We start from the raw sequence: 27987 nt of genomic DNA on the forward strand, positions 1-27987 counted from the left end.
TGAAAAAAAAAAACAATCTAATTCCAGTTAACCAAACAGGTTTTAGAAAGGGAAAACAGCAGTTGACCACCTTGTCAAAATCACTAACCAGATAAAACCACTAAATATACTGTGAAAAAAAAACAATCTAATTCCAGTTAACCAAACAGGTTTGAGAAAGGGGAGAACAGCAGTTGACCACCTTGTTAAAATCACTAACCAGAAAAAACCACGAAATATATAGCTATATATTTTCTTATTCCAAGTGTAATGGAAAATTGTTGTGCATTTTGATTCTTAAACCATTAATCTTTCTTTTTTTTTCTTTTTTTTTTTAGATTAAGATGTTCAAGAAATTTCATGTCTGGGTTCCGTTACCTAGTAAAAAAAAAGTGTGTAACATTTCCAATGACTGAACACACATCTTATCCATTTTATAAGTGCTTCTTAAATCATTCAAAACATGCTCTATACATGGTCTGTTTTGGGGGGGGGGTGTTTTTTTTTTTCTGCAATTACAGACAAAAGCATTTCACACACACACACACACACACACACAAAATGATGATATCACAGAATACTTATTTCATCCATTTCTGTAGTATCACAATTTTCCCAACAGCGCAAAAAAAAAAAAAAAAAAAAAAAAAAAAAACCTCTATGCTAAACTTTGTTGCTTTTGAGCAATTTTTGTATTTATGCTTCACAAAATGTTCTCTAGCTCCCTAGCAAAAAAAAATAAATAAATAAAAAAAGCTGAGCGTTCTTGCTTGAGCGTAAAACTCAACAGCCTTTCTATGGCTTTCCCAGTTTGTCAACCTCCATCTTCTGGCTGACCCTAACCATGTTCTCTGTGGCTCCAGTCTTGGTCAACCTGCACACAGGACAAAAATCAACTCCTGGTAAGCATGCACTGCTTTGCAGAGTATTTCTGGTGTCACCTCAATGAAGGCTTGGCTTTTCACAGTACCCTGGTTTCCTGTAATGGCCCCCCCCCCCATCCTCCCAAACCCCCACCCCCCAAAAATAATCAACACACACACATACATATATACAGTTATATAGATACAGATAGATAGATATAGATATAGATATAGAATAGAACAGAATACGTCATTATTACCAAGTGTACCAGGTTCACAAGGAATATTGGGGGGGGTGGGGGGGGGGGAGGATAGTACATAACAAGATATGAACAAAAATTGAAAATCATACACAAACTCAGATACAGTAGAAATTAGGATACATACAAGTGCACATCAATATAAAAACTTGTGCATACTCACACATGCACGCACTGCACACACACACACACACGTGCATGCACACACACACTCTCTCCCTCTCTCTCTCTCACTCACACACACACACACACACACACACACACACACACGTTTGAACAGAAGCTGCATATTACACTTGGATGGGGCCGACGACTAGATCTTCAGGTAGATGGCTGTTGATTTATCTATCTGTCTATATACGTTACACCCAATCTATGAAATTGCCCATCTCATGAAACAGGCAAATACTGTGCCCACCACCACACCCACAACCCACACTCCCCCACAGCAACCACCCACTCCCTACACCACACCCATCACCCACCCCACTCCCCACACCGTACCCTCCACACCCACACACCCCCTGCCACACACTCACACTTCCTCCATCTCCGGCTCGTCCTGGCCGCAGTCCTGAGGCACCTGCAGGTAGGGGTTGTCGGTGGCCGGGCACAGCCTGCTGCCCGTCACCACGAAGAACACCAGCATGGCAAGCTCTTGGAGCAGGTCCGTCAGCCACACCAGTCTGAAGGGCAGCGCCATCTGAACCACCACAGAGACAGGAGTAGGGTGAATGTGGAGAGGGTTGGGGGGCGAGGGGGGTCAACAAGGAGGTCAAGAGGGTCACTGCTGGGGTCAAGCATGGGGTGGGGGTGGCAGGGGGACAGGGAGTGAGAGGTTGTTGGGGGCGGTCATTGGTGTGTGTGGGAGGGTGGGGTGGGGTGGGGGGGCGTGAAGGGGGGGGATGACATGGGGGATACGGGTGGGTTTGGGGTTGGGATGAGGAGGGGGCGCACACTCATTGTCACTACTCGTAAAAAGGTGATGTATGCTGTGTTGTGTTGAGTTGCATCTTAATTGCATTTTGATGTTGTATCGTATTGTATTCTATTGTATTGTCCCATTGACAGACGACTGACAACCACTGTCAGTCCTGACAGATGACTGACAGCGACTGACAGAGGACTGACAACCACTGACAGAGGACTGACAACCACTGACAGAGGACTGACAGAGGACTGACAACCACTGACAGAGGACTGACAACCACTGACAGATGACTGACAGCGACTGACAGAGGACTGACAACCACTGACAGAGGACTGACAACCACTGACAGAGGACTGACAACCACTGACAGATGACTGACAACCACTGACAGAGGACTGACAACCACTGACAGAGGACTGACAAGGACTGACAACCACTGACAGAGGACTGACAACCACTGACAGAGGACTGACAACCACCGCTGACAGAGGACTGACAACCACTGACAGAGGACTGACAACCACTGACAGATGACTGACAACCACTGACAGAGGACTGACAACCACTGACAGAGGACTGACAACCACTGACAGAGGACTGACAACCCTCTGACAGAGAGTGCGACAAACATGAAGACCATCTCTGAACCTTTCAACACCACGGATCTTCTGAACGATAAAAAAAAAAAAATGAGCCGCTAGACAATCTGGCACTGAATCCACTAATTTTGTCTGTCCTCTTGGTGATGTGCCCGGTGAACAAAGCAGCATTCATTATGCATTTATTTATTTGTTTATTATTATTATTCTTTTATTATTATTATCATTACTACTACCTTTTTTTTTATATCATAATTATTATTTATTTATTTATTTATTTATGTAAGCTTATCTATTATTTATTCACCTTTTTTTTTTCTCTCAAGGCCTGACTAAGCACGTTGGGTTACGCTGCTGGTCAGACATCTGCTTGGCAGATGTGGTGTAGCGTATATGGATTTGTCCGAACGCAGTCACGCCTCCTTGAGCTACTGAAACTGAAACTGTACGGAATTTTCCCTGCCATGCAGAGGTTCCCTTTGAATGTTTTTTTGGTGAACAGAACTTCTGCACCAAACTTCCAGACACTGTTGGTAACAAGTTGTGCGTGTGAGCACGCACACGCGCGTGTAATATGAACAGAACTTCTGCACCAAACTGCCAAACACTGTTGGTAACAAGTTGTGCGTGTGAGCGCGCGCACGCGCGTGTAATATGAACAGAACTTCTGCACCAAACTGCCAAACACTGTTGGTAACAAGTTATGCGTGTGAGCGCGCACACGCGCGTGTAATATGAACAGAACTTCTGCACCAAACTTCCAAACACTGTTGGTAACAAGTTATGCATGTGAGCGCGCACACGCGCGTGCAATATGAACAGAACTTCTGCACCAAACTTCCAAACACTGTTGGTAACAAGTTATGCATGTGAGCGCACACACGCGCGTGCAATATGAACAGAACTTCTGCACCAAACTTCCAAACACTGTTGGTAACAAGTTATGCATGTGAGCGCACACACGCGCGTGAAAGCTTCATATCTTTGCAACTTTTTGACATTCAGATGGGGATGGATGGGGGCATGGGGGTGGGGGTTAGGAACATAACTTGTCCATAGTTCTTGTGTACGCATATCATTATCCATTTGAAAACTGCTGAAATTATTGCAATTATCATTGTCAGTGCGGAGAGAGAGAGAGAGATAAAAGAGAAACTGAGAGAGAGAGAGAAAGAAAGTAAGAGAGAGAGAGAGAGGGAGAGAGAGTAGAAACAGAAGTGAGCTTTTCGTTTTCAGGAAACTGAAAATCTGTCTGTGTGGCGTTTACTTGCCGACATTTGCAGTACCTGTGTGATTACATTATAGGAGGCCCACGCTCACTTCTAAGAAAATTCCATTACTCGTGTCTCCTCATGATTGCGTGACTGACTTCAGTTTCAGTTTCAGTTTCAGTAGCTCAAGGAGGCGTCACTGCGTTCGGACAAAACCATATACGCTACACCACATCTGCCAAGCAGATGCCTGACCAGCAGCGTAACCCAACGCGCTTAGTCAGGCCTTGAAGAAAAAAAAAAAAAAAAAAAAAAAAAACCCGGGGGAATAAATAATAGATAAGCTTGCATAAATAAATAAATAATAATTATAATATAGAAAAAAGTAGTAGTAATAATATTAGTAATACTAATAAAATGATAATAATAAAACATAAATAAATAAATAAATAAGACAACAATGGTGATAAATAAGCGAATAAATGTAAAATATGAAGACACACATTCACACATACACCCACACATGCATAACAGAAATGCACCAAACATGCAGTTTCACATATATGAAAGCACAGTCAAATACATATAAACGTATTCTTCAAACAAGCAGGACCGAGGAACCATACCACGCGACAGCTTTCTTACCTTCAAGAGGTAGGCAACCATTCTTGTCAGGTAAACGTAGCACACCACCTGTCAACACACAAGTTTCAAGTTTCAAGTTTTAATTATCCTTTCACTCCTATTGGAGTATGGAGGATTACTGCAAAATAATCTTTTTTATGCCCAGAACAAACGTTTCCAATTACACAACAATGCCACATAAAAGTTGAGAAAGCACAAATGTCTTTTAACTCCAGAAGTGTAGCTAGGCAACATTTGCAAATCTAATCGTCTTACTTACAGCTAAAATGACTTCTTCTTTTTTTTTCTTTTTTTTTTTTTTTTTTTTGCCTCCTTTGAGCATATTACAAAAATTAAAAACCAATTTTGGAGACAAATATTTTTTAGGAACATATTTATTTCGTAACTGATCATGATTGGGACATTCCATTATAAAATGAAACTCATCCCCAGATCACAGACATGTTACAAACCTTACAAAGCCATAACTCTCGTGGTATGCCTTTGTGTCTCCCTGTTTCTATTTCCAGCTTATGATTACTACTTTGAAATCTGCAGAAGCTGATAACGTAATTATCAGGCATTTGACTTATATATATTTTTCTCTACCAAATCCACTTTTGAAATTTCGATAAAACAAACATTTACAACTCACCTCTAGAGCATGTCTCCATAGATTTCGAAAAACTCTCTCTCAAAGCAATGTTGACATTCTTGCAGAAAGATTCCCTAAGAAGAATTGAGCATACCCTGCTTGTATCCAAAATTTGTCTGATACAACTCATCCATTAAATTTTTGAAGAATAAATACCATTTTGACATAATTCAAGTGATATCAAATATATTTTCCCAGAATATTTTTCTGTGTCTGATCAAACACACACACACACAAACAAACACACACAAACACACACACACACACGCACACACACAAACACACACACACACACACACACACACAAACACAAACACACACACGCAGCTGTGGTGCAGCTCGTCAAAAATCACAAATGTAGATAGACGTTAAGCAAAAAAAAAAACAACAAAAAACGAGCAAACACACACTCACCACAATGTAGTAATGAACGAGCAGCCTCAGTTTCTGCTGGTTGATACCTCCTTCCGTTCCATCCCTGCAGGACACTTTCTTGAAATGTCTGTACGTCCTGCAAGTCCAGCAGATTTCAGTTTCAGTTTCAGTTTCAGTAGCTCAAGGAGGCGTCACTGCGTTCGGACAAATCCATATACGCTACACCACATCTGCCAAGCAGATGCCTGACCAGCAGCGTAACCCAACACGCTTAGTCAGGACTTGAGGGGAAAAAAAAGAAAAAAAAAGGTGAATAAATAATAGATAAGCTTACACAAATAAATAACTAAATAAATAATAACTATAATGTAAAAAAAAAAAAAAAAGAAAAAAAAAGTAGTAGTAATAATAATAATAATAAAATAATAATAATAATAACAATAATAAATAAATAAATAAATAAATAAGATAACAATGATGATAAATAAGCAAATATTTGTATTTGTATTTGTATTCCTTTTTATCACAACAGATTTCTCTGTGTGAAATTCGGGCTGCTCTCCCCAGGGAGAGCGCGTCGCTACACTACAGCGCCACCCATTTTTTTTGTATTTTTTCCTGCGTGCAGTTTTATTTGTTTTTCCTGTCGAAGTGGATTTTTCTACAGAATTTTGCCAGGAACAACCCTTTTGTTGCCGTGGGTTCTTTTACGTGCGCTAAGTGCATGCTGCACACGGGACCTCGGTTTATCGTCTCATCCGAATGACTAGCGTCCGGACCACCACTCAAGGTCTAATGGAGGGGGGGAGAAAATATCGGCAGCTGAGCCGTGATTCGAACCAGTGCCCTCAGATTCTCTCGCTTCCTAGGCGGACGCGTTACCTCTAGGCCATCACTCCACTGTGACACACATTCACATATACACCCACACATGCCGAACAGATATGCAGGTCCAGCAGAAAGAACACACACACTGTGAGCTTTGCTCTGCGGCCACTCTTGCCACAACGCTGTTCTCGTCTTAAACAGAAACACAGGCCTTCACAGGATGACACTTTCCGGAAAGCTGGTGTTTGTGAGCATGGAACTCAAGTCCTCCACAGACCCGTGCACCCCTAAACTAACCTTTTTGACTCACTTGTGTAAACAAAGTGAGTCTATGTTTTAACCCGGTGTTCGGTTGTCTGTGTGCGTGTGTGTGTGTGTGTGTGTGTGTGTGTCTGTGTGTCCGTGGTAAACTTTAACATCGACATTTTCCCTGCAAATACTTTGTCAGTTGACACCAAATTAGGCATAAAAATAGGAAAAATTCAGTTCTTTCCAGTCATCTTGTTTAAAACAATATTGCACCTCTGGGATGGGCACAAAAAAATTAAAAATGAACCCTAATTATATGCAAACTGCATTTACAGGAAATTTTTATATTTTTTGTATCTCTAAACTTGGCACTTTGATCTGATATTCTGACCCAACAACAAGAGCAGTCATTACTATCATTTTTTGTTCAAACAGGAACTTCTTTTGCTAAGCATGGAAGTTTTATTTATTTTGCAAACGTTTTGGTGCAGTTAGTAAAAAAGGGAAATTACTCTGTAATTAATGCTAGGGGACTTAATTTGGCTTAAACTGATCTTTCTCATCATAAACATTACATTTTGAAATTATACTCACTACATAAAAAGCTTGGATTTTTTTTTAAAAAGTGTATCACAAGTGAGTCCTGAAGGCCTTGCCTCTCTTGTTCAGTACTGTCCTAACAGTCTTCAGTAGTTTTCACTGGCTTTCAGTATTTTATCACATTCAATCAATACTGACCATTGCTCTCTCTCTCTCTCTCTCTCTCTCTCTCTCTCTCTCCCCACATCCTCCCTCCCACTCTCTTATAAAAGAAAAATGCTTATCTTGCAATATCCAATAACCATTTTCATCTTGGGAACAAAAAATATTTTTTTGTATTCTATATTGTTGAGAAATTGTGATTTTGGTTTATGAAATCAGATTTTCAGATTTCTCTTTTTCTTTTTTTTTTCTTTTTTTTTTTCCAGGGACAAACAAATGAATACATAAGTCTTCAACAATGAGAAATAAAGGCCATAAAAAACAAAAATGAATACATAAGTCTTAATAAAAAAAAAATCAAGGCCATCAAAAACAAATAAATACATAAGTCTTAAACAATAAGAAATCAAAGCCATAAAAAAACAAAACAAATGAATACATAGGTCTTAAACAATAAGAATACAAGACCCATCAAAAACAAATGAATACATAAGTCTTAAACAATAAGAAATCACGGCCATAGCAAAAAAAAAAAAAAAAAAAAAAAAAAAAAAAAAAAAAAACGACCCCAAATTAACAAAGAGCACAAACATATCCTTACAGACAAAAAAAAAAAAAAAAAGAGCAGATGAAGACAGGCTCTGACAACACAGAACTTTCTTTTTTCTTTTTTTTTTTCTCCATCAAAAGGAACAGGGAAAGGCAGTACTCACACAACACAAAATTTAAGTCTTTACTGGACAACACAGCAATCAAAAAACGCAGACACAGACACACACACACACACACACACACAACCACGCACACACACACACATGCACACACTCTAACACACACACACACACACACACATATCGTCTAATATCACTGATAGTGAAAAGATGCTAAACTAAAGAACGAACACACAAACACACACATGCACACACACATACACACAAACACACACACACACACACAGACAGATACACACACATGCACACACAAAGACACACACATACACGCACAAACACACACATGCACACACACACACACACACACACACAGAGGCACACACACTCATACACACACACACAAACACACCCAAACACACACACACAAACACATACACACACACTCACAAACACATACACACACAACACACACACACACACAAAACACACAAACACACACACAAACACAAACACACACACACAACACACACACACACACACATATACAAAACACACACACACACACACACACACACACACAAACACACCCAAACACACACACACACAAACACACACACACACACACACACACACACATGGCCCTGACCAGAGAATACGGAAGAGGACAGCACCACAGCACAGCAGGTCCACCAGGACAAAGATATCTTTCCACGTCGTGTACGACTCGTTCCATCTCTCCCTCTCCTGCACCATCACCTCCGCCACTCTATTCAGTACCTGGGGACAGCGGACAGCAGACAGCGATACACTCAAACAGGCAGTTCTGTCCACTAGCAATACAGACATACAGGCAATTCTGTTCGCCAGCAGCACACAGACAGGTCGTTCTATTCACCAGCAAGATACACAAACAGGCCATTCTATCCACTAGCAATACATAGACAGGCAGTTCTATCTGCTAGCAAAGCACACAAACTGGCAAGTCTACTCACCAGCAATACACACTGACAATTCTATCCACCAAGCAGTTCTATTCATTAGCAAAACACACAAACAGGCAAGTCTATTTGCAAACAACACACACACAAAAGGATTCTCTTTTTTCCTAAAATTACGTTTAACTAACATACTTTCAGTGTACAGACCCCTGCCGGAGTCTGCACCAGTAGGTCACGGTTAAGTATGTGTAATTAAACAGGAAATTATATTCATTTGCAATACGCACAGAGAGACAATTCCACTCACCAAGCAGTTCTGTTCACTTGAAATACACACAAACAGGCAATTCTATTCACTAGCAATGCACAGACAGGCAGTTCTATTGACTGGTAATACACACAAACAGGCAATTCTATTAACCAGCAATACATAGGTAGTTCTATTTGCTAGCAATACACACAAACAGGCAATTCTATTAACCAGCAACACACAGGCAGTTCTATTTGCTAGCAATACACACAAACAGGCAGTGCTGTTCACCAGCAATACACAAAGACAGGCAATTCTATTCACTAGCAATACGCTGGCAATGGTAGGAAGCCTGTCGTGCAAATGACCTTGTGTTTGTAAAGCACTTAGTGCTTGGTCTCCGACCGAGGACAGGCACTATGTAAGTATCCACATCAGTCATTCAATGCACACGAACAGGCAGTTCTAATCATTAGCGATACACACAGTCAGACAATTATTTTCACTAGGCAGTTCTGTTCACTAGAAATACACACAAACAGGCCCTTCTGTTCACTAGAGATACACACAAACAGGCACTTCTGTTCACTAGAAATACACACAAACAGGCACTTCTATTCACTAGAGATACACACAAACAGGCACTTCTGTTCACTAGAAATACACACAAACAGGTACTTCTGTTCACTAGAAATACACACAGACACTTCTGTTCACTAGAAATACACACAAACAGGTACTTCTATTCTCTAGCAATACACACAAACAGGCACTTCTGTTCACTAGAAATACACACAAACAGGCATATCTGTTCACTAGAAATACACACAGACACTTCTGTTCAAAAGAGATACACACAAACAGATACTTCTGTTCACTAGAAATACACACAAACAGGCACTTCAGTTCACTAGAAACACACACAGACACTTCTGTTCAAAAGAGATACACACAAACAGGCACTTCAGTTCACTAGAAATACACTAAAACAGGCACTTCAGTTCACTAGCAATACACACAAACAGACACTTCTGTTCACTAGCAATACACACACACAGACACTCCTGTTCACTAGAAATACACACAAACAGGCACCTCTGTTCACTAGAAATACACACAAACAGATACTTCTGTTCACTAGAGATACACACAAACAGGCACTTCTGTTCACTAGAAATACACACAAACAGACACTTCTGTTCACTAGAGATACACACAAACAGGCACTTCTGTTCACTAGCAATACACACAAACAGACACTTCTGTTCACTAGCAATACACACAAACAGGCACTTCTGTTCACTAGAAATACACACAAACAGACACTTCTGTTCACTAGCAATACACACAAACGGACACTTCTGTTCACTAGAGATACACACAAACAGGCACTTCTGTTCACTAGAAACACACACAGACACTTCTGTTCACTAGCAATACACACACACAGACACTCCTGTTCACTAGAAATACACACAAACAGGCACTTCTGTTCACTAGAAACACACACAGACACTTCTGTTCACTAGAAATACACACAAACAGACACTTCTGTTCACTAGAAATACACACAAACAGACACTTCTGTTCACTAGCAATACACACAAACAGGCACTTCTGTTCTCTAGAGATACACACAGACACTTCTGTTCACTAGAAACACACACAGACACTTCTGTTCACAAGAGATACACACAAACAGGCACTTCTATTCACTAGAAACACACACAAACAGGCACTTCTGTTCACTAGAGATACACACAAACAGGTACTTCAGTTCACTAGAAACACACAAACAGGTACTTCAGTTCACGAGAAATACACACAAACAGGCACTTCTGTTCACAAACAACACACACAAACAGGCAGTTCCATTCACTAGTAATAAACACAAACAGGCAGTTCTATTCACTAGTAATAAACACAAACAGGCAGTTCTTTTAATAGAAATACACACAAACAGATAGTTCTATTCGTCAGCGAAATACACAAATACACACAGGGAGGCAGTTCCACTCACCTAGCAATGCACACAAACAGTACTCACCATACAATCACACATCACTTAACTGTAAAGGTATGACAGCTATCTTGTCACTATATCATCACACATCACTCACCTGTAAAGGTATGACAACTACCCTTTCACACCATCACACATAAATCACATGTAGAAGTATGACAACATCGTCACACACTTCCCACCTGTAAAGGTGCGACAACATCATCACACACTTCCCACCTGTAAAGGTATGACAACATCATCACACACTTCCCACCTGTAAAGGTATGACATCGTCACACACTACCCACCTGTAAAGGTATGACAACATCGCCACACACTTCCCACCTGTAAAGGTGCGACAACATCGTCACACACTTCCCACCTGTAAAGGTATGACAACATCGTCACACACTACCCACCTGTAAAGGTATGACAATCCAAAAGAATATCTTATCCCTGCCGGTCAGCACGTGTTTGATGAAGCCCCACCCCGTGCCGATCAGCAGCACCGTCACAAACATCAGGACTTCCCGCATCCTGCCACACACACACATCCACACACACACACACACACACACACACACACACATACACACACACACACACACATACACACACACACACATACACACACAAACACATACACATACAAACACACACACACACACAGAAAGATGAAGATAAACAGATAATGCAGCATATGAAGGCTCACACACACACACACACACACACACACACACACACTAACACACACACACACACAGAGAAAGATGAAGATAAACAGATAATGCAGCATATGATGGCTCACACACACACACACACACACACACACAGAAAGATGAAGATAAACAGATAATGCAGCATATGAAGGCTCACACACACACACACACACACACACACACACACACACACACACACACACACACACAGAGAGAAAGATGAAGATAAACAGATAATGCAGCATATGATGGCTCACACACACACACACACACACACACACACACTCACACACACACACACACAGAAAGATGAAGATAAACAGATAATGCAGCATATGATGGCTCACACACACACACACACACACACACACACACACACACACACACACAGAAAGATGAAGATAAACAGATAATGCAGCATATGATGGCTCACACACACACACACACACACACACACACACACACACACACACACACACACAGAAAGATGAAGATAAACAGATAATGCAGCATATAATGGCTCACACACACACACACACACACACACACACAGAAAGAGAGAAAGAGACAGAGACAGAGACAGAGAGAGACACAGAGAGAGACACAGAGAGAGAGAGGCAGACAGACAGAGAGAGAGAGATGAAGATACTCACTCAGAAACAATGTACCACAAGATGACCAAGGAGTCTTCACGGATGCCCTTGATTTGAATGTAGTACATGTTGATCTGTAACCCACAACCAGCAAAACATTCGTACAAAGCTTCCCTCTAACCTGGATGAAATAGGAGGAGTTTGTATTATACTCCATGTTTGGTGATACATATACTTACCATGTCAAACTGATGCAAACTAGGCCTATCGGTTTGCTCTGCTTGGCCAAATTTCGCACGGTTAACAGTGAAAAGACGAGTCGTCTTGCCTGGTCCGCTCTTAGCCAATCAAACGCCTCTAAAAGCTATAAGTGCTGAATCATTCCTTTGGCCAAGGCTCTCCACGCCATCTTGTCAGGTTTACGCTCTGTCTCGTCTTACCCTTTTTTTGGCTATTAAGCGTATTCATTTGGCCTTACTTTGCTGCATGCGGCTTGTCTGTATTGTATTCTTACATTCTGTGTACTCAATTCGACTCGGCCCCCTCGATTCATTCGCTTTTCTCTACCTCTAAGTCGATCCTGTCTTTCCTTTCTCTGTTGGGGGTCGGATTTTTGCTGGATGCCTAAGCGCGGGTACCATGCCTCGTATGCCATCCCACGAAGGCAGGGATCATGAGGCTGGGATTGAGACTCGGCAAGAGAGACGGGCGCAATAGCCGAGTGGTTAAAGCGTTGGACTGTCAATCTGAGGGTCCCGGGTTCGAATCACGGTGACGGCGCCTGGTGGGTAAAGGGTGGAGATTTTTACGATCTCCCAGGTCAACATATGTGCAGACTTGCTAGTGCCTGAACCCCCTTCGTGTGTATATGCAAGCAGAAGATCAAATACGCACGGTAAAGATCCTGTAATCCATGTCAGCGTTCGGTGGGTTATGGAAACAAGAACATACCCAGTATGCACACCCCCGAAAATGGAGTATGGCTGCCTACATGGCGGGGTAAAAACGGTCATACACGTAAAAGCCCACTCGTGTACATACGAGTGAACGTGGGAGTTGCAGCCCACGAACGCAGAAGAAGAAGAAGAAGAAAATGAAGACTCGGCAAGAGAAATACTGTACTGTATAGACTATAGAACAGATTGGGTGGAGCCCACTGACAGCTGCCGCATGCACAGTCTTCTTCTTCTTCTTCTGCGTTCACTCGTATGCTCTTGTTGTTGGGTCAGAATATCAGATCAAAGTGCCAAGTTTAGAGAATACAAAAAATATAAATATAACAGTAAATGCAGTCTGCATATAATTAGGCTTCTTTTTTTAATTTTTTTGTGCCCATCCCAGAGGTGCAATATTGTTTTAAACAAGATGACTGGAAAGAACTGAATTTTTCCTATTTTTATGCCTAATTTGGTGTCAACTGACAAAGTATTTGCAGAGAAAATGTCAATGTTAAAGTTTACCACGGACACACAGACACACAGACAACCGAACACTGGGTTAAAACATAGACTCACTTTGTTTACACAAGTGAGTCAAAAAAGAAAAGAAAAAGAAACTGCTCTATGGAGTGCAAGAGACAGAGGCCACCAAAAAAAAACAACAAAAAAACCAACAAAGTGACAGAGCAGTGGAAGGGATGTCACCTACTCCATGGAAGAGACAGGCGAAACTCTTGACAAACACTACTGCCAGCATCAGCCTGTGGATCGTGTACACGTTGTGCCTGTCAACACACCAGAATACGTCACCTTGACACACACCACCTTCACACTCATGGTTGCACACACACACAGACGTAAAGACACACACACACTCACTCACTCACACACACACACACAATCACATACAAACACACACATACACACACACACTCTCACAATTTTAACACACACACACATACACACACACAATGCACACATTCAATACACACAGACTACAATAAACATAGACCACAATACAGAACACAAATACACACAGACCACAACACACACACACACCACAATACACACCATAAACCACACACACCACAGTACACACACACACACACACACACACACACACACACACACACACACACACACACACACACACCACACCACACCACACACACACCATGATACACACAGCCCGCTAAACATACACACCACAATGCACACAAACCATAAACCACATACACAACAGCCCACAAAACACACACACCACAGTACACACACACACACACACACACACACACACACACAGACCACAACACACACAGATACAATACACACACACCACAACACACACAGACACAATACACACAGCCCACTCTCCGCACACACCACATTGCACACAAACCATAGATCACATACACAACACCCCCCCCCCCTCCCACCACTCTCCCCCCCCCCCCACACACACACACACCACAACACACACAACACATACATATGACAACACACACACACACACACACACACACACACCACAACACATACACACCATAATACACACACACACCACAACACATACACACCATAATACACACACACACCACAACACATACACACCATAACACACACACACTACAACACATACACACTATAACATACACATACCACAACACATACACACCATAACACACTCAGTACGGCCACTCCTCTCTTCTCCTCTACACAGACCCCTCGGATGTCCAGTGGGTGTCTGAATGACCCAACCTTTAGCTTCCGTCATCAGAAATTGTGGTATTCTTTGTCAACATTCACGTCTTCAGTATAAGAGCCTTCCGCTTGCAATATTTTGATGATGGTAATTGGGGTGAAACGCTGTTAACGCCGTCTCTTTCGCCGTTCGTATGGAGAGAGATAACACACACACCACAACACATACACACCATAACACACACACACCACAATACATACACACCATAACACACACACACCACAACACACACACACCATAACACACACACACACCACAACACATACACACCATAACACACACACACACCACAACACATACACACCATAACACACAAACACAACACACACCCACCACAACACATACACATACACACCATAACACCACACACACACACACACACCATAACACACACACACACACACACACACACACACTCACGGAGAGCGACGCAGCAAAAACCACCAGGCCACAGCAGCAATGAAGTAGACGACGGAGAAGGTGAAGTTGAGGGCGGGTAGCGGCATCTCTCCTGCCGACAGGAAATTCCCGTTGTTGTCCTCCGCTATCTCCATCTGTGCACAACCACACACACACACACACACACACACACACACACACACACACACTATGCTCATCACTAGTGTCACTAGTATATGCTCATTTTATATACACACACACACACACCATGCTCAGAGCTGCTAGAAATTCTATAGCATATGTTCATTCCACACACACACACACACACAACACTGTCAGCACTGTTGTCATTTGTAAAGTTCATACTCATTCTGCAAAGAAATCTACACACACTCATCATACTAATGACTGCTGGGAATTCTAAAGTATGTGTTCATTTTGCACACACACACACACACACACACACACCAACACGTATAACATACTTACTGTGACCTAACTAGTGCAGACTCCGGCAGGGGTCTGACATTCCTGTCCTGTGCAAACTACTATCCGCCTATGCGGAGAAAACGAAAGCAACTACGTCCAATAACCTCCCGGAAGTAGGTAACCTCCCTTGATACAAAAGTAAAACCAATTCTGCTATAGGGTTCAGAGATCTGGGGGTTTCAGAAATATGATGCTATTGAAAAAGTACATATCAAAATTTGTAAGCTGGTTTTGGGAGTTGGGAGGGTTGTCAAAAATAATATAGCTCTTGGAGAATGTGGCAGATTTCCAATCTACATTGATTCATATGTTCCTGTTACGAAATACTGGTGCAGACTTCTTTCTATGCCTGATAACAGATACCCTAAACAATGTTACAAACTGTTGCAAATGCATGATCAATCTGGTAGAGGCAACTGGGCAACACCAGTAAGAACACTGCTGTGCAGATATGATTTTGGGAATGTTTGGGAAATGCAATATCCTGGGAAGTTTCGTGTTTTTTTTACCTCTCTTTAGACAGCGACTGAGGGACTCATTCTATCAAGAATGGCATGACTCACTCTCATCTTGCCCTGATTATTGTGCATATCATCCAGAAATCGTGAGAGCTGGCTATGTAGGTCAGCTGGTTGCACGTGAACATTGTCGTGTGTTGTGTTTACTGAGGTGCAATCGGCTACCCCTGAACAGTATATCCTGTGCCACAAAACAGTTCTATGACCCTTTCTGCAAACAATGTGATGGTCAACATATTGAAAATTTGTGTCATTTCATGTTGATAAGTCCTCGATATGATGCTCTTCGTAAACGGTTCTTACCCCTTTATCATTATCGATTTCCATCAGATTTTAAAGTACAGTTACTGTGTACCAACCGGTCAGCTAAACTGACATTTAAAGTAGCAGTATACATTAATGAATGTTTGAAGCTTAGAAAATGAAAGTAAACCTTTGAAGTGCACGTGATTTTAGCAGAGAAAACTTTTTTTTCACTCGCTTTATATCTTTTGCTATGTTCAAGCATTTCTCCTGTTCATATGGGCCAGATGGCCTGCAAAAACTGAATAAACCATTATTGTTACACACACACACACACACATACTCACACACGCACACACACACACACACACTAACACACACAACACTCATTGTCTGCTGTCATTCCTAGATCATGCTTATTCTGCACATGGTCACAACCAGCTGTGCAGTTGTTGGCTCAAGAAGGCAGAACCGCGGAAACGTGATATGGTTCTGGAACCATCCAAAACCCTTCCTACAGCTATGCACTAACCGTCAATGTGATCTGTGCACCAGCATCCTTCCTGTAGCTTGGACAGTTGTGGAAAACCAGGCTGTACCTTCCTTCCTCCTCAGGTCTGCGGATGTGCACCAGAAACTGAAACATCCAACCACGGCGTCACTGCAAAACGCTGGGCAAAGACCACCATAAACGATGACTGATGGGGTGAATTTCAACAACAGAGATCATAATCAACGCGCACACAAAAACACACCACAAGACCAAACATGCAAACAAAAACAAAAAAAGAATGAAACTTACAGACGATACGTGTAGTTTTAGCAATATGCTTACAGAATCTATCCGCCATCTTTTTTTTTTTTTGGGCAGTGTAATATTACGCATAACTTTTGGAAAACACTAGAAACATGTTTAAATAATAAATGTGAAAATACACAAAAAGGAAATTTTCTATCTAAAATTACATTTAAATAACATACTTACCGTGACCCAACTAGTGCAGACTCCGGCAGGGGTCTGACATTCCTGTCCTGTGCAAACTACTATCCGCCTATGTGGAGAAAACGAAACTACGGCCGATAACCTCCCGGAAGTAGGTAACCTCCCCTTTGTCCCGCTGGCTAGCCCCCCTTTGCATAGCAACTGCACTTTTCTTGCTGTTTCTCAGGCTACTGGCCACAGGAAATAAATCACAATATTTCCCCTTCTATCCTTTCGATTTATTATCACAATCAACAATGACGAAATATATATATATACATATATATACACACATATACATATATATCTATGAGATATCTTGCTGCATTTATACACATTTCTGCTTTCACTTATAGATGTGTACTTATCCCTCACTTATAGATGCAAATTTACGGAAGACTTTATTCTGTTTGGAGCTTCAAACGGTACTGCCTCTGATGACATCCTTGTTTTCATTATTCTAACTGCAAAACGATTCTTACACAAAAGCAAACTAAACAAACAAACTCCACAATTTTGAAGTATTCCTAACACAACTTTGATTAAGATATAAAAACAGAAAAATACGAATCACATTTACTTATAATACCAAATTCATAGCAAGATGGTTCTATCACATGCCTTTAATGGAATGTAATAACACTGATACAGAGCCCCAACAAATCTTGCTTTCTAAATTGTAATTTGAACAATCTAACCAAATTGATCAAAAAGGCAAGACATCTAAAACTAGTTTGACTCACTTGTGTAAACAAAGTGAGTCTATGTTTTAACCCGGTGTTCGGTTGTCTGTGTGTGTGTGTGTGTGTGTGTGTCCGTGTGTCTGTGTGTCCGTGGTAAACTTTTAACATTGACATTTTCTCTGCAAATACTTGTGTCAGTTGAAACCAAATTAGGCATAAAAATAGGAAAAATTCAGTTCTTTCCAGTCATCTTGTTTAAAACAATACTGCACCTCTGGGATGGGCACAAAAAAAAATTTAAAAAAAGAAGCCTAATTATATGCAAACTGCATTTACTGTTATATTTATATTTTTTGTGTTCTCTAAACTTGGCACTTTGACCTCTTATTCTGACACAACAACAAGAGCAGTCAGTATTATCATTTTTTGTTCAAACAGGAACTTCTTTTGCTAAGCATGGAAGTTTTATTTATTTTGCAAACGTTTTGGTGCAGCTAGTGAAAAAGGGAAATTACTCTGTAATTAATGCTAGGGGACGTAATTTATCACAAGTGAGTCTTGAAGGCCTTGCCTCTCTTGTTTTTCTTTCTTGCTTTAGATCTAAAGAAATACAAGACTTGAATTCTGATGCCTATGTAAAGCACACTGAATTTTGTGACAACAGTATTACACCTGCTTGCATACTAAATTGTTTATTTCCTTTTGTTTTCATGATACACCAAAATATTGTTTTCAAACGCACGAACGAAGAGACATGTGCATATATTTCTGGGACACATATATATATATATATATCAGTATCATTGGTCCATTTCATATGGAGCACTGTAGAGTAGAAATAAAGAATCTTTTTTTTTCTTTTTTCATGGTTTTTATTTGTCTCTCTGTTATTTCTTTTCCTCTCTTCTTCCCTAATTTATTTATATTCTATCTATTTATTTATCCTTTTTTTCATATCTAAATATGTCCTTCTTCATCAGCACATGAACATATATATATCTACTAAGGACATTACAGTTAGCGTTCTGCTACGTTATATATAAAATGTTGAATACACAACTGATATATGCATGATGCATATTTACTTTTTATGTAAATGTCTTCTGTATTCATGTGAAAAATGTAAATGCAAAAAAAATGAATAAAAAAAAAGTTTGAAGAAAAAACCAAAAAGCCAAGAAAAACATTCCCACAAACTGTACGGCAATGATGTCTCTCGAGTAGCTATTCTAAACCGCAGCAACTAAATGCCAGACATTCATAATCACCACGCTCCCTTCCAGTTTGTCTGACAGCAATGAAAACTACAGAACCTGTGCAAGAAGCTCTCACTCAGGCAACAAAGCAATCACAATACATTCTAAGACAAAAATAAGCAAAAGGATTTTTTTTTTTTTTTTTTTTTTGACTCACTTGTGTAAACAAAGTGAGTCTATGTTTTAACCCGGTGTTCGGTTGTCTGTGTGTGTGTGTGTGTGTCCGTGTGTCTGTGTGTCCGTGGTAAACTTTTAACATTGACATTTTCTCTGCAAATACTTTGTCAGTTGACACCAAATTTGGCATAAAAATAGGAAAAATTCAGTTCTTTCCAGTCATCTTGTTTAAAACAATGTTGCACCCCTGGGATGGGCACAAAAACATTTAAAAAAGAAGCCTATTTATATGCAAACTGCATTTACTGTTATATTTATATTTTTTGTGTTCTCTAAACTTGGCACTTTGACCTCTTATTCTGACACAACAACAAGAGCAGTCAGTATTATCATTTTTTGTTCAAACAGGAACTTCTTTTGCTAAGCATGGAATTTTTATTTATCTTGCAAACGTTTTTGGTGCAGATAGTGAAAAAGGGAAATTACTCTGTAATTAATGCTAGGGGACGTAATTTATCGCAAGTGAGTCTTGAAGGCCTTGCCTCTCTTGTTAAATAGACACAGAAACAAATAACCCAGCAAATAAAAGACATCAACAAGACCGGTGAATGTCAAAACAAAGCTGCCAATTTGTGCCACTGCCTGAGAAACTGACAGTGCTACCAACTCAGCCATTGTTCAACAACCCCCTATGCCCCCACCCCCCACCCCCACCACCACACACACACACACACAAACCCCCTACCCCCAACACCTAGAACAGTACGCAACCAGCAATCAGAATGAGAGGTAACCAGCACACACCAACTCTCCAGCTGTGGGCTGCAGCTTGTGGTGAAAACTTGATGAAAGGCAAAACGTTCAGCCCATGATACTGTGCACAAAGACATAAATCCACTGGCCTAAAACAGAAAGCTATATATGCACACACCAAAAACCATCCATTCTGAAAAGGCTGCTGAAACCCAAGATTTACCACTGAAAAAGGAAATTTTCTATCTAAAATTACGTTTGAATAACATACTTACCGTGACCCAACTAGTGCAGACTCCAGCAGGGGTCTGACATTCCTGTCCTGTGCAAACTACTATCCACCTATGCAGAGAAAAGAGAGCAACTATGGCCGATAACCTCCTGAAAGTAGGTAACCTCCCCTTTGTCCCCCTGGCTAGCGCCCTCTTTTTCCGGCAGCCATCTTGACACCTGTTCCTGTGCTCCGCATACGGCTAAGTTTTTTCCTATTTCTTTCTGTCTGTCGACTCCTTGGCGTCCTTGTTGTTTATCTAATTATGCCTTCCAACAGGTCGCATGATATGTAGCTCGACTGGGCGATCGGGCTAAAATTAAGGCACGATCGCAATCGATACACGAACACCCTGACCACTGAAAAATTCATGTCCAAATTAAAAACTTTAATCTGTGCGGATTTGATAAGACTGTAAATGCCGTTGCATTTCATTTCTTTTCAAACTGTGGCAGTGAGTTTTACACCCCTCATTTTCTTTCGTATCATTTAGTATCATCTCATGATGGTATGAGATCAATGACTGAATGTTTGCATTCTTTTGGTCAAATAAAGTTGATTTTCATCATCAAAATGAAGGAAGGAAGGAAAACAGGGATATCAGGGACTCCAAAAATGTTTATCCCTATAATTATCAGTCACAACATTTCCTTTGCGTAAAGCTGATGCAAAATGTATTTCATAACAAGTGAATGAAACTGAACGAAGCAAACGCGACTTATTCAAGTCTGGTAACTGCCAAAGCGATGACATGGACTCCAAAAATGTTAACCCCAATATTAATCATAATGCTTCTGTTGCATAAATCCAAATGGAATCAAAACGCATATCAAAACAAGTGAATAAGTGAGGAAAGGAGTGAAACTCATAACTAAACAAAAAAAATGTTACTCACATGAGTCTGGTCACACACACACACACACACACACACACACACACAAACACACCACACAAAGTGAAAGAAGGAAGAAGGGAGTGAACTGATAACTAACCAAAGGAAACACGACTTAATTAAGTCTGGTAACTCCTGTCAGTACAAGTGAATGAATGAATGAATGAATGAGGGACGGAGGGGTCTCCAAACTGAACGAACAAACACGACTCACATAGGCCCGGTAACTGCCATCCCAGGCCCTTTTCAGGTCCACAGAGTAAAGCTCCGTCTCTTGGTTCATGTCCTGGCTGGACGTCTTCATCCAATTGCTCACAGACAGCTTGCCGCCACTGGTCAAGGTCTGAGGCGGGGACGTTGCTCTGTTTGGCGTGGCATTGTCTGCAGAGTTGATCCCTGCATCTGGGGGCTGACTGATGAGGGAGGAGGAGGGTGGCGTTGAACTAGGCGACGGCGGCGCTGCAACGGTTGGGCTGGGTTTGGCTGGTTGAGGGGTGTTCGAACTCGCAGCTGGTTTGTCATATGTCTGTGGTTCTTCGTGTTCATCACTGATGAGTGCTGGTTCCACTGTGTCTTCAACAGACTGCAACTGAAATAAAGGCACAGGTGATATAGAAATGAAACACACACACACACACACACACACACAAATAGTAAAATAAACATCTTCAGGGACGTTTTATGTATCTGGTGATGCTTTAATTTTGATGCCTGGACTGTGTTTATACTGTAGGTGTCAATCACACCTGTGTTGGGGGGGGGGGGCGGTGTTGGGGGGTGGGTGTGGGCGGGTGTGGGGGGGCAGGAGTGGGGGGGTGGGTGTGGGCGGGTGTTGGGGGGCGGGTGTTGGGGCACGGGTGTGGGGGGGGGGGTTGTTCGGGGGGCGGGTGTTGGGGGGGGGGGGGCTGTTTGGGGGTGGGTGTTGGGGGCGGGCGGGTGTTGGGGGGGGGGGGGGCTGTTTGGGGGCGGGTGTTGGGGGGGCGGAAGTGGGGAGTGGCTGGGGGGGAGGGTGTGGGGGGGTTTGGCAGGGGGGGGGGCGGGGGGGGGGGGCAGGAGGGAAGGGGAGAAAAACAACAGGTTGGGAGGTCCACGCAAACCAGTTACGTGCTCTACCTTGCTTCTGTTGCCCCTGAGATAATGCTGGTCGCTGAACCTGGAGTCCATGTCTCCGCGGTCGCTGTCTCGGCGGTTCAGGTTGTGAGCGGTCAGGAACAGCGTTCTCTTCTGGTCTGACACCAACAGTCTCTCCATGTCGCTCCCCACCCGCTTGATCTTCAGTCTGCGCAAACCAGTCGGTCACAAATTTGCTGACAATAAATCAAATGCATTTGCATACGCAATTAATAAATAAATAAATGAATGAATAAAGGGGGTGGGAGGGTGGGTGGGGGTGGGGGAGTGATGCACTCTCCCTGGGGAGAGCAGCCCAAATTTCACACTGAAAAATTGTGATACAATTCGAGCAGTTTTCATAAATGTCCATTTATTCTATATTTGAACACTAGTGTAACTGATTACTGATCCCCTCCATTTGTTATGAGTGTGTGCACGAGTTGTATTGTGCTTAAAAAATAAAAACATAACATCTGCACTGTGTGGGGCTTTCGTTTGTGAAGCGCCAATGTGTGTGCAACTCTGTGCAGGTTTTAGACCTACTGCCTCTGTACACTAGCAGAAACAATTGTACTGTATTGTGTTGTATTGAAGAGAAGTGAAGTGAAGTGAAGTGAATGTGTAGTGTAGTGTAGTGTAGTGTAGTAATAATAATAATAATAATAATATACATTTATACAGCACCCTTTAACTCTAGGTCTGGGCGCTTTACATGAAAGAAAAAGTTATAAATTACATGAATTACTCGTGACCAGTCTTTCTAAGTGAAGAGCGAAAGGCAGAGATAGAATTCGATGAACGAATATGATGAGGAAGGTTGTTCCAGATGTGTGGAGCAGCAAAAAAAGAAAGAATGTTCACCACAGGTTCTTGCATTAACACAAGGAAGTTTCAGAAAAAAAAAAAAAAAAAAAAAAAAAGAAAATTGCTCCTTCCCTCACTTCTCCTCTTGGAAGTCAAAGGTGAAGAAGAGGCCGGTTTGGGTCAGGTCACATTTGTTCAGCATATCATCCTGCAGACCCACCAACACACACACACACACACACACACACGCACACACACACACACACACAATTCACAAACACACACACACACATGTAGTTAACCATAGAGAGCTCACACACATGAGTCTGCAACAACTGCACCTTCTTTGCTCTTTTTGCATTCTTCAAGTCAAATATAAACCAAGCTCTCTGCTTGTGAAAAAAAAAAAAAACCCACTTTGCCTTGATAACTAGTTTGGACAATTTATTTGCTCCTTAAAGACACAAATCTATCAATCCACCCATCAGGAAATACAGTCGCAGACAATTTGTGGCCCTCTTTTCTGGTTCTCATTTGTTTTGAATTCTTGCAGACTGAAGGAAAAAGCTTTACAGTTTCAGTTTCAGTTTCACTTTCTCAAGGAGGCGTCACTGCGTTCGGACAAATCCATACATGCTACACCACATCTGTTGAGCAGATGCCTGACCAGCAGCATAACCCAACGCGCTTAGTCAGGCCTTGAGTGCATGCTTACATATTTGTGTACCTATGAAAGTGGATTTCATTTTACGTAATTTCGCCAGACGACAACACTCTCGTTGCCATGGGTTCTTTTTCAGTGCGCCAAGTGCGTGCTGCACACGGGACCTCGGTTTATCGTCTCATCCGAAAGACTAGACGCTCAGTTTGATTTTCCAGTCAAACTTAGGAGAAAGGGCGAGAGCGGGATTCGAACCCACACCCTCACGGACTCTCTGTATTGGCAGCTGAGCGTCTTAACCATTCTGCCACCTTCCTCCTTTACAAAACAAACAAACAAACAAAAAAGACACTGCAGGCAGGCATGTGTTACAACTTATATTCAACAGTCATTACCCAACCCAACTCACATCTTCTAACCCACCATACAAACAAGCGCTCATCTGTCTCTCCCTTTTCCCTCAATAAAAAAAGTTTTGATTTCAATTTCAATTTCAATTTCGATTTCTCTCTCTCTCTCCCTCACATACACACACACACACACGCACACACACACACACACAGTGTGCATTTGTCCACATACTCACACATATACACAAATACAGATGTGCATGCATGCATGTAAAAACACCATTCATGCTCATATGCTCAGACGCTGGAACTCACAAAACCAACCCCCCTCAAAACCCCCATGCCCCCTATCATGCACACACACACACACACACACACACACACACACACACACACACACTTCCTCACGTCCATATGAAAATAAAACATTGGACACAAACTCACCATGTATGATAAAACATCACTTTCCATCTTCTCCAAAGCCAATCCAAACATCTGAAATCAAAACCATCAACAAGACTGTCCAGTCAATGACCATATCATAGTAATACATAATCTCACATTATTTCACAGATTTCAGATGTAGTATACAGCAGTTATCAACATCATATCAAATTTTTTTTTTTTTTTTTTTTTTTTTTTTTTAAGGCCTCACTGACCACTCCCACTTCCACCCCCGAACCTTTCATTATAGCAGTAAATTTCTTTTTTTGAATTTTAATTTTGTAGTGCTCAGCTATCCAAAAAATACTTCGTACCAGTCTTTTTTTCTGCTTTTTTTTTCTGTGTGTTAAAGTCAGCATATGCGTTTTGGCATTATGGACTGCAATGACCTTCACCTTGACCTGACTCTCAACAGGATCATGTTTCTGGTTATGCACCAGCATCAACTCTTCTTGATTATGATGGCTACTGTTACATAATTACTTATGTAGTTACTTACTAATACTGACACCATACGAGTCAAACACGCACACACACATACACACACACACACACACACACACACACACCCTTGCAGGACAAATGAACAGCTGTTTTAAATAGGCTGTAACTTACTGTATGTTGATACTTTGCTTGACAGTATCAGAGTTTATTGCTGGTTGTCGAAAAGAGGAAGTCACTTACTCAAGTTACTGTACTGTTGTCCAAAGTGCCAGACTAGTTTTATGCAAGTAGTTAAAAAGAGGCAGTCACTGCATGTATTGTTATCCAAAGTACCCAACTAGCTTTGTGCAGATTGTTAAACAGTCAGTCACTATGTTATTGACTGTCGTAAGTGCCCGACTAGTTTTAAGCAAGTAGTTAAAAAGGGAGGAAGGTGGCAGAATGGTTAAGACGCTCAGCTGCCAATACAGAGAGTCCGTGAGGGTGTGGGTTCGAATCCCGCTCTCGCCCTTTCTCCTAAGTTTGACTGGAAAATCAAACTGAGCGTCTAGTCTTTCGGATGAGACGATAAACCGAGGTCCCGTGTGCAGCACGCACTTGGCGCACTGAAAAAGAACCCATGGCAACGAGAGTGTTGTCCTCTGGCGAAATTACGTAAAATGAAATCCACTTTCATAGGTACACAAATATGTAAGCATGCACTCAAGGCCTGACTAAGCGCGTTGGGTTATGCTGCTGGTCAGGCATCTGCTCAACAGATGTGGTGTAGCGTGTATGGATTTGTCCGAACGCAGTGACGCCTCCTTGAGAAAGTGAAACTGAAACTGAAACTGAGTTAAAAAGAGGTGGGCGCTTACTGTATTGTTGCCAAAGGTGCCCAACAAGTTTTATGCAGGTTGTTAAACAGAGGCAATTACTTACTGCACTGTTTTCACTAATTTCAGAAGTGCTGAACAGTTCCTTGCTGAAGAGAGTGATGTTGACAGTCAATGTTCCGCCTGACAGAAAACCAAAGGAGGTGAGGGAGATCAGTTTACGTGGATCATCCTGTAACAGATGTACAAGCAACCAATAACAAACAGTTCTTTTTTCTTTTTTTTTTTTTTTAGTGCAACTTCCATCACTGCATTCTATCTTCAGTGTCTTGCATCCAGTTTGAGGAATTCCTCTCAATCACTCATTAATAATGTTACTGTAAAAAGAAGAAAAAACTTTCCCAGCTGACTTTTTTTCTTCTTTTTTGTTTTCTTCATCAGAGCCCAGTGTGTGTGTGTGAGAGCAATCTCTGTGTAGTAACCATGCCTGGGTGTGCATGCACATGTGTGGTTTTATTTGTCTGTGATTTCTACTTCTAGGGCACACCTGCCCCTCTTGTATTTGAAAAAGGGCAAAATATCATTATGATGTTTGCCAACACCTGATTCTTTCTTGCGCTGAGAATTGTATGCTGTGTCTGAAATTAACAAAAATCTGAGATTTCGGGGTGTCTTTGAGGCATCACATTATGGTATAATCGCACATGTTAAACTGCGACATTACCCAACGTTACTGTTCTGTTTGTTATCTGGCATCTGAAATATAAACTGGAAACGGGTAACTAGTTCAGTGAACAAACTTCACTGTGCGGCTTTCAAACATGAAACAGCTGCTGGAGTCTGACCGCATAAGGTCTACTGCACATCATGTTCACGCATGCAACAGAGCTCTGTTTCTTTTATACTTTCGATATTCATAACCCAACGAATGACGTAATGAAGACTTTCTTTTTCACTTCCTGAAAGTTTCCGGATACCGCTTCATTTACATAATTATTGGCAATAATTGTTGATGTTATCGTTGTCTATGACTGCAGAAGTAACTGTTTGAAGGAGGAGTCACAACTACTGTATACATCAATGTATATATAATGGAACTAAACTACAACACCTAAAGATATTGAATAATTGATATCCTTCTCGCACAAGCACCACAGACGCTGGGTGACCGATTCACAGCAGTCGCTTTTCCCTTCTTGTGTCATGCCAGAAAGTTTCTTCCATAATAACTGTGTTTTAACAATTTATATGTACAAACCTTTAACGTCAGTTTATGAAATCGGCAAGACACACACGCTGCGAAGAGAAGCAGCAAAGTGGCTGTGGTTTTCATCTTAATGTTTTGGTCGTTCAGCGCCATGTCAGAAGGCTGACAACTCTGAAAGTGACCGGCACAATTATTCCCCTTATAAATTTTGCCCCCCTGGTTGTCAACTGAATAATGCTCGCGGGAAATAATTGAAGGCAAAATAAACGAAGGCAAAGAAAAAATTGTTCTGTGCACTTAATCATGATTAAGTTTTCAGAGAAATGTACCAGAGAACAAATACCTTGATTCCCCAATTTTTTGCTGGCCAATGACATTGAGTCTGTAGCGCTCA

General features: G+C 41.5%; 2 protein-coding genes across 2 annotated transcripts in view; one reads left to right on the forward strand and one right to left on the reverse strand.

Moving 5' to 3' along the window:
• LOC143276318 (uncharacterized) overlaps window positions 1-27987 on the forward strand; it is a 492860-nt gene that overhangs the window by 7609 nt on the left and 457264 nt on the right. The window lies entirely within an intron of this gene.
• On the reverse strand, window positions 720-27752 carry LOC143276126 (protein GPR107-like). Its single transcript, XM_076580535.1, has 16 exons — window positions 27645-27752; window positions 26493-26618; window positions 25128-25178; window positions 23810-23880; window positions 22869-23034; window positions 21970-22344; window positions 17334-17438; window positions 15573-15706; window positions 14100-14175; window positions 12513-12586; window positions 11560-11677; window positions 8594-8724; window positions 5537-5633; window positions 4489-4536; window positions 1642-1805; window positions 720-853 (listed from the first exon to the last, which is right to left on the reverse strand). Exons 1-16 carry the CDS (start codon window positions 27744-27746, stop codon window positions 775-777), a joined length of 1917 nt encoding a protein of 638 aa, XP_076436650.1. The 5' UTR covers window positions 27747-27752; the 3' UTR covers window positions 720-774.

The sequence above is a fragment of the Babylonia areolata genome, chromosome 31, assembly GCF_041734735.1.
Source record: "Babylonia areolata isolate BAREFJ2019XMU chromosome 31, ASM4173473v1, whole genome shotgun sequence".
Classification (NCBI taxonomy): domain Eukaryota; kingdom Metazoa; phylum Mollusca; class Gastropoda; order Neogastropoda; family Buccinidae; genus Babylonia; species Babylonia areolata.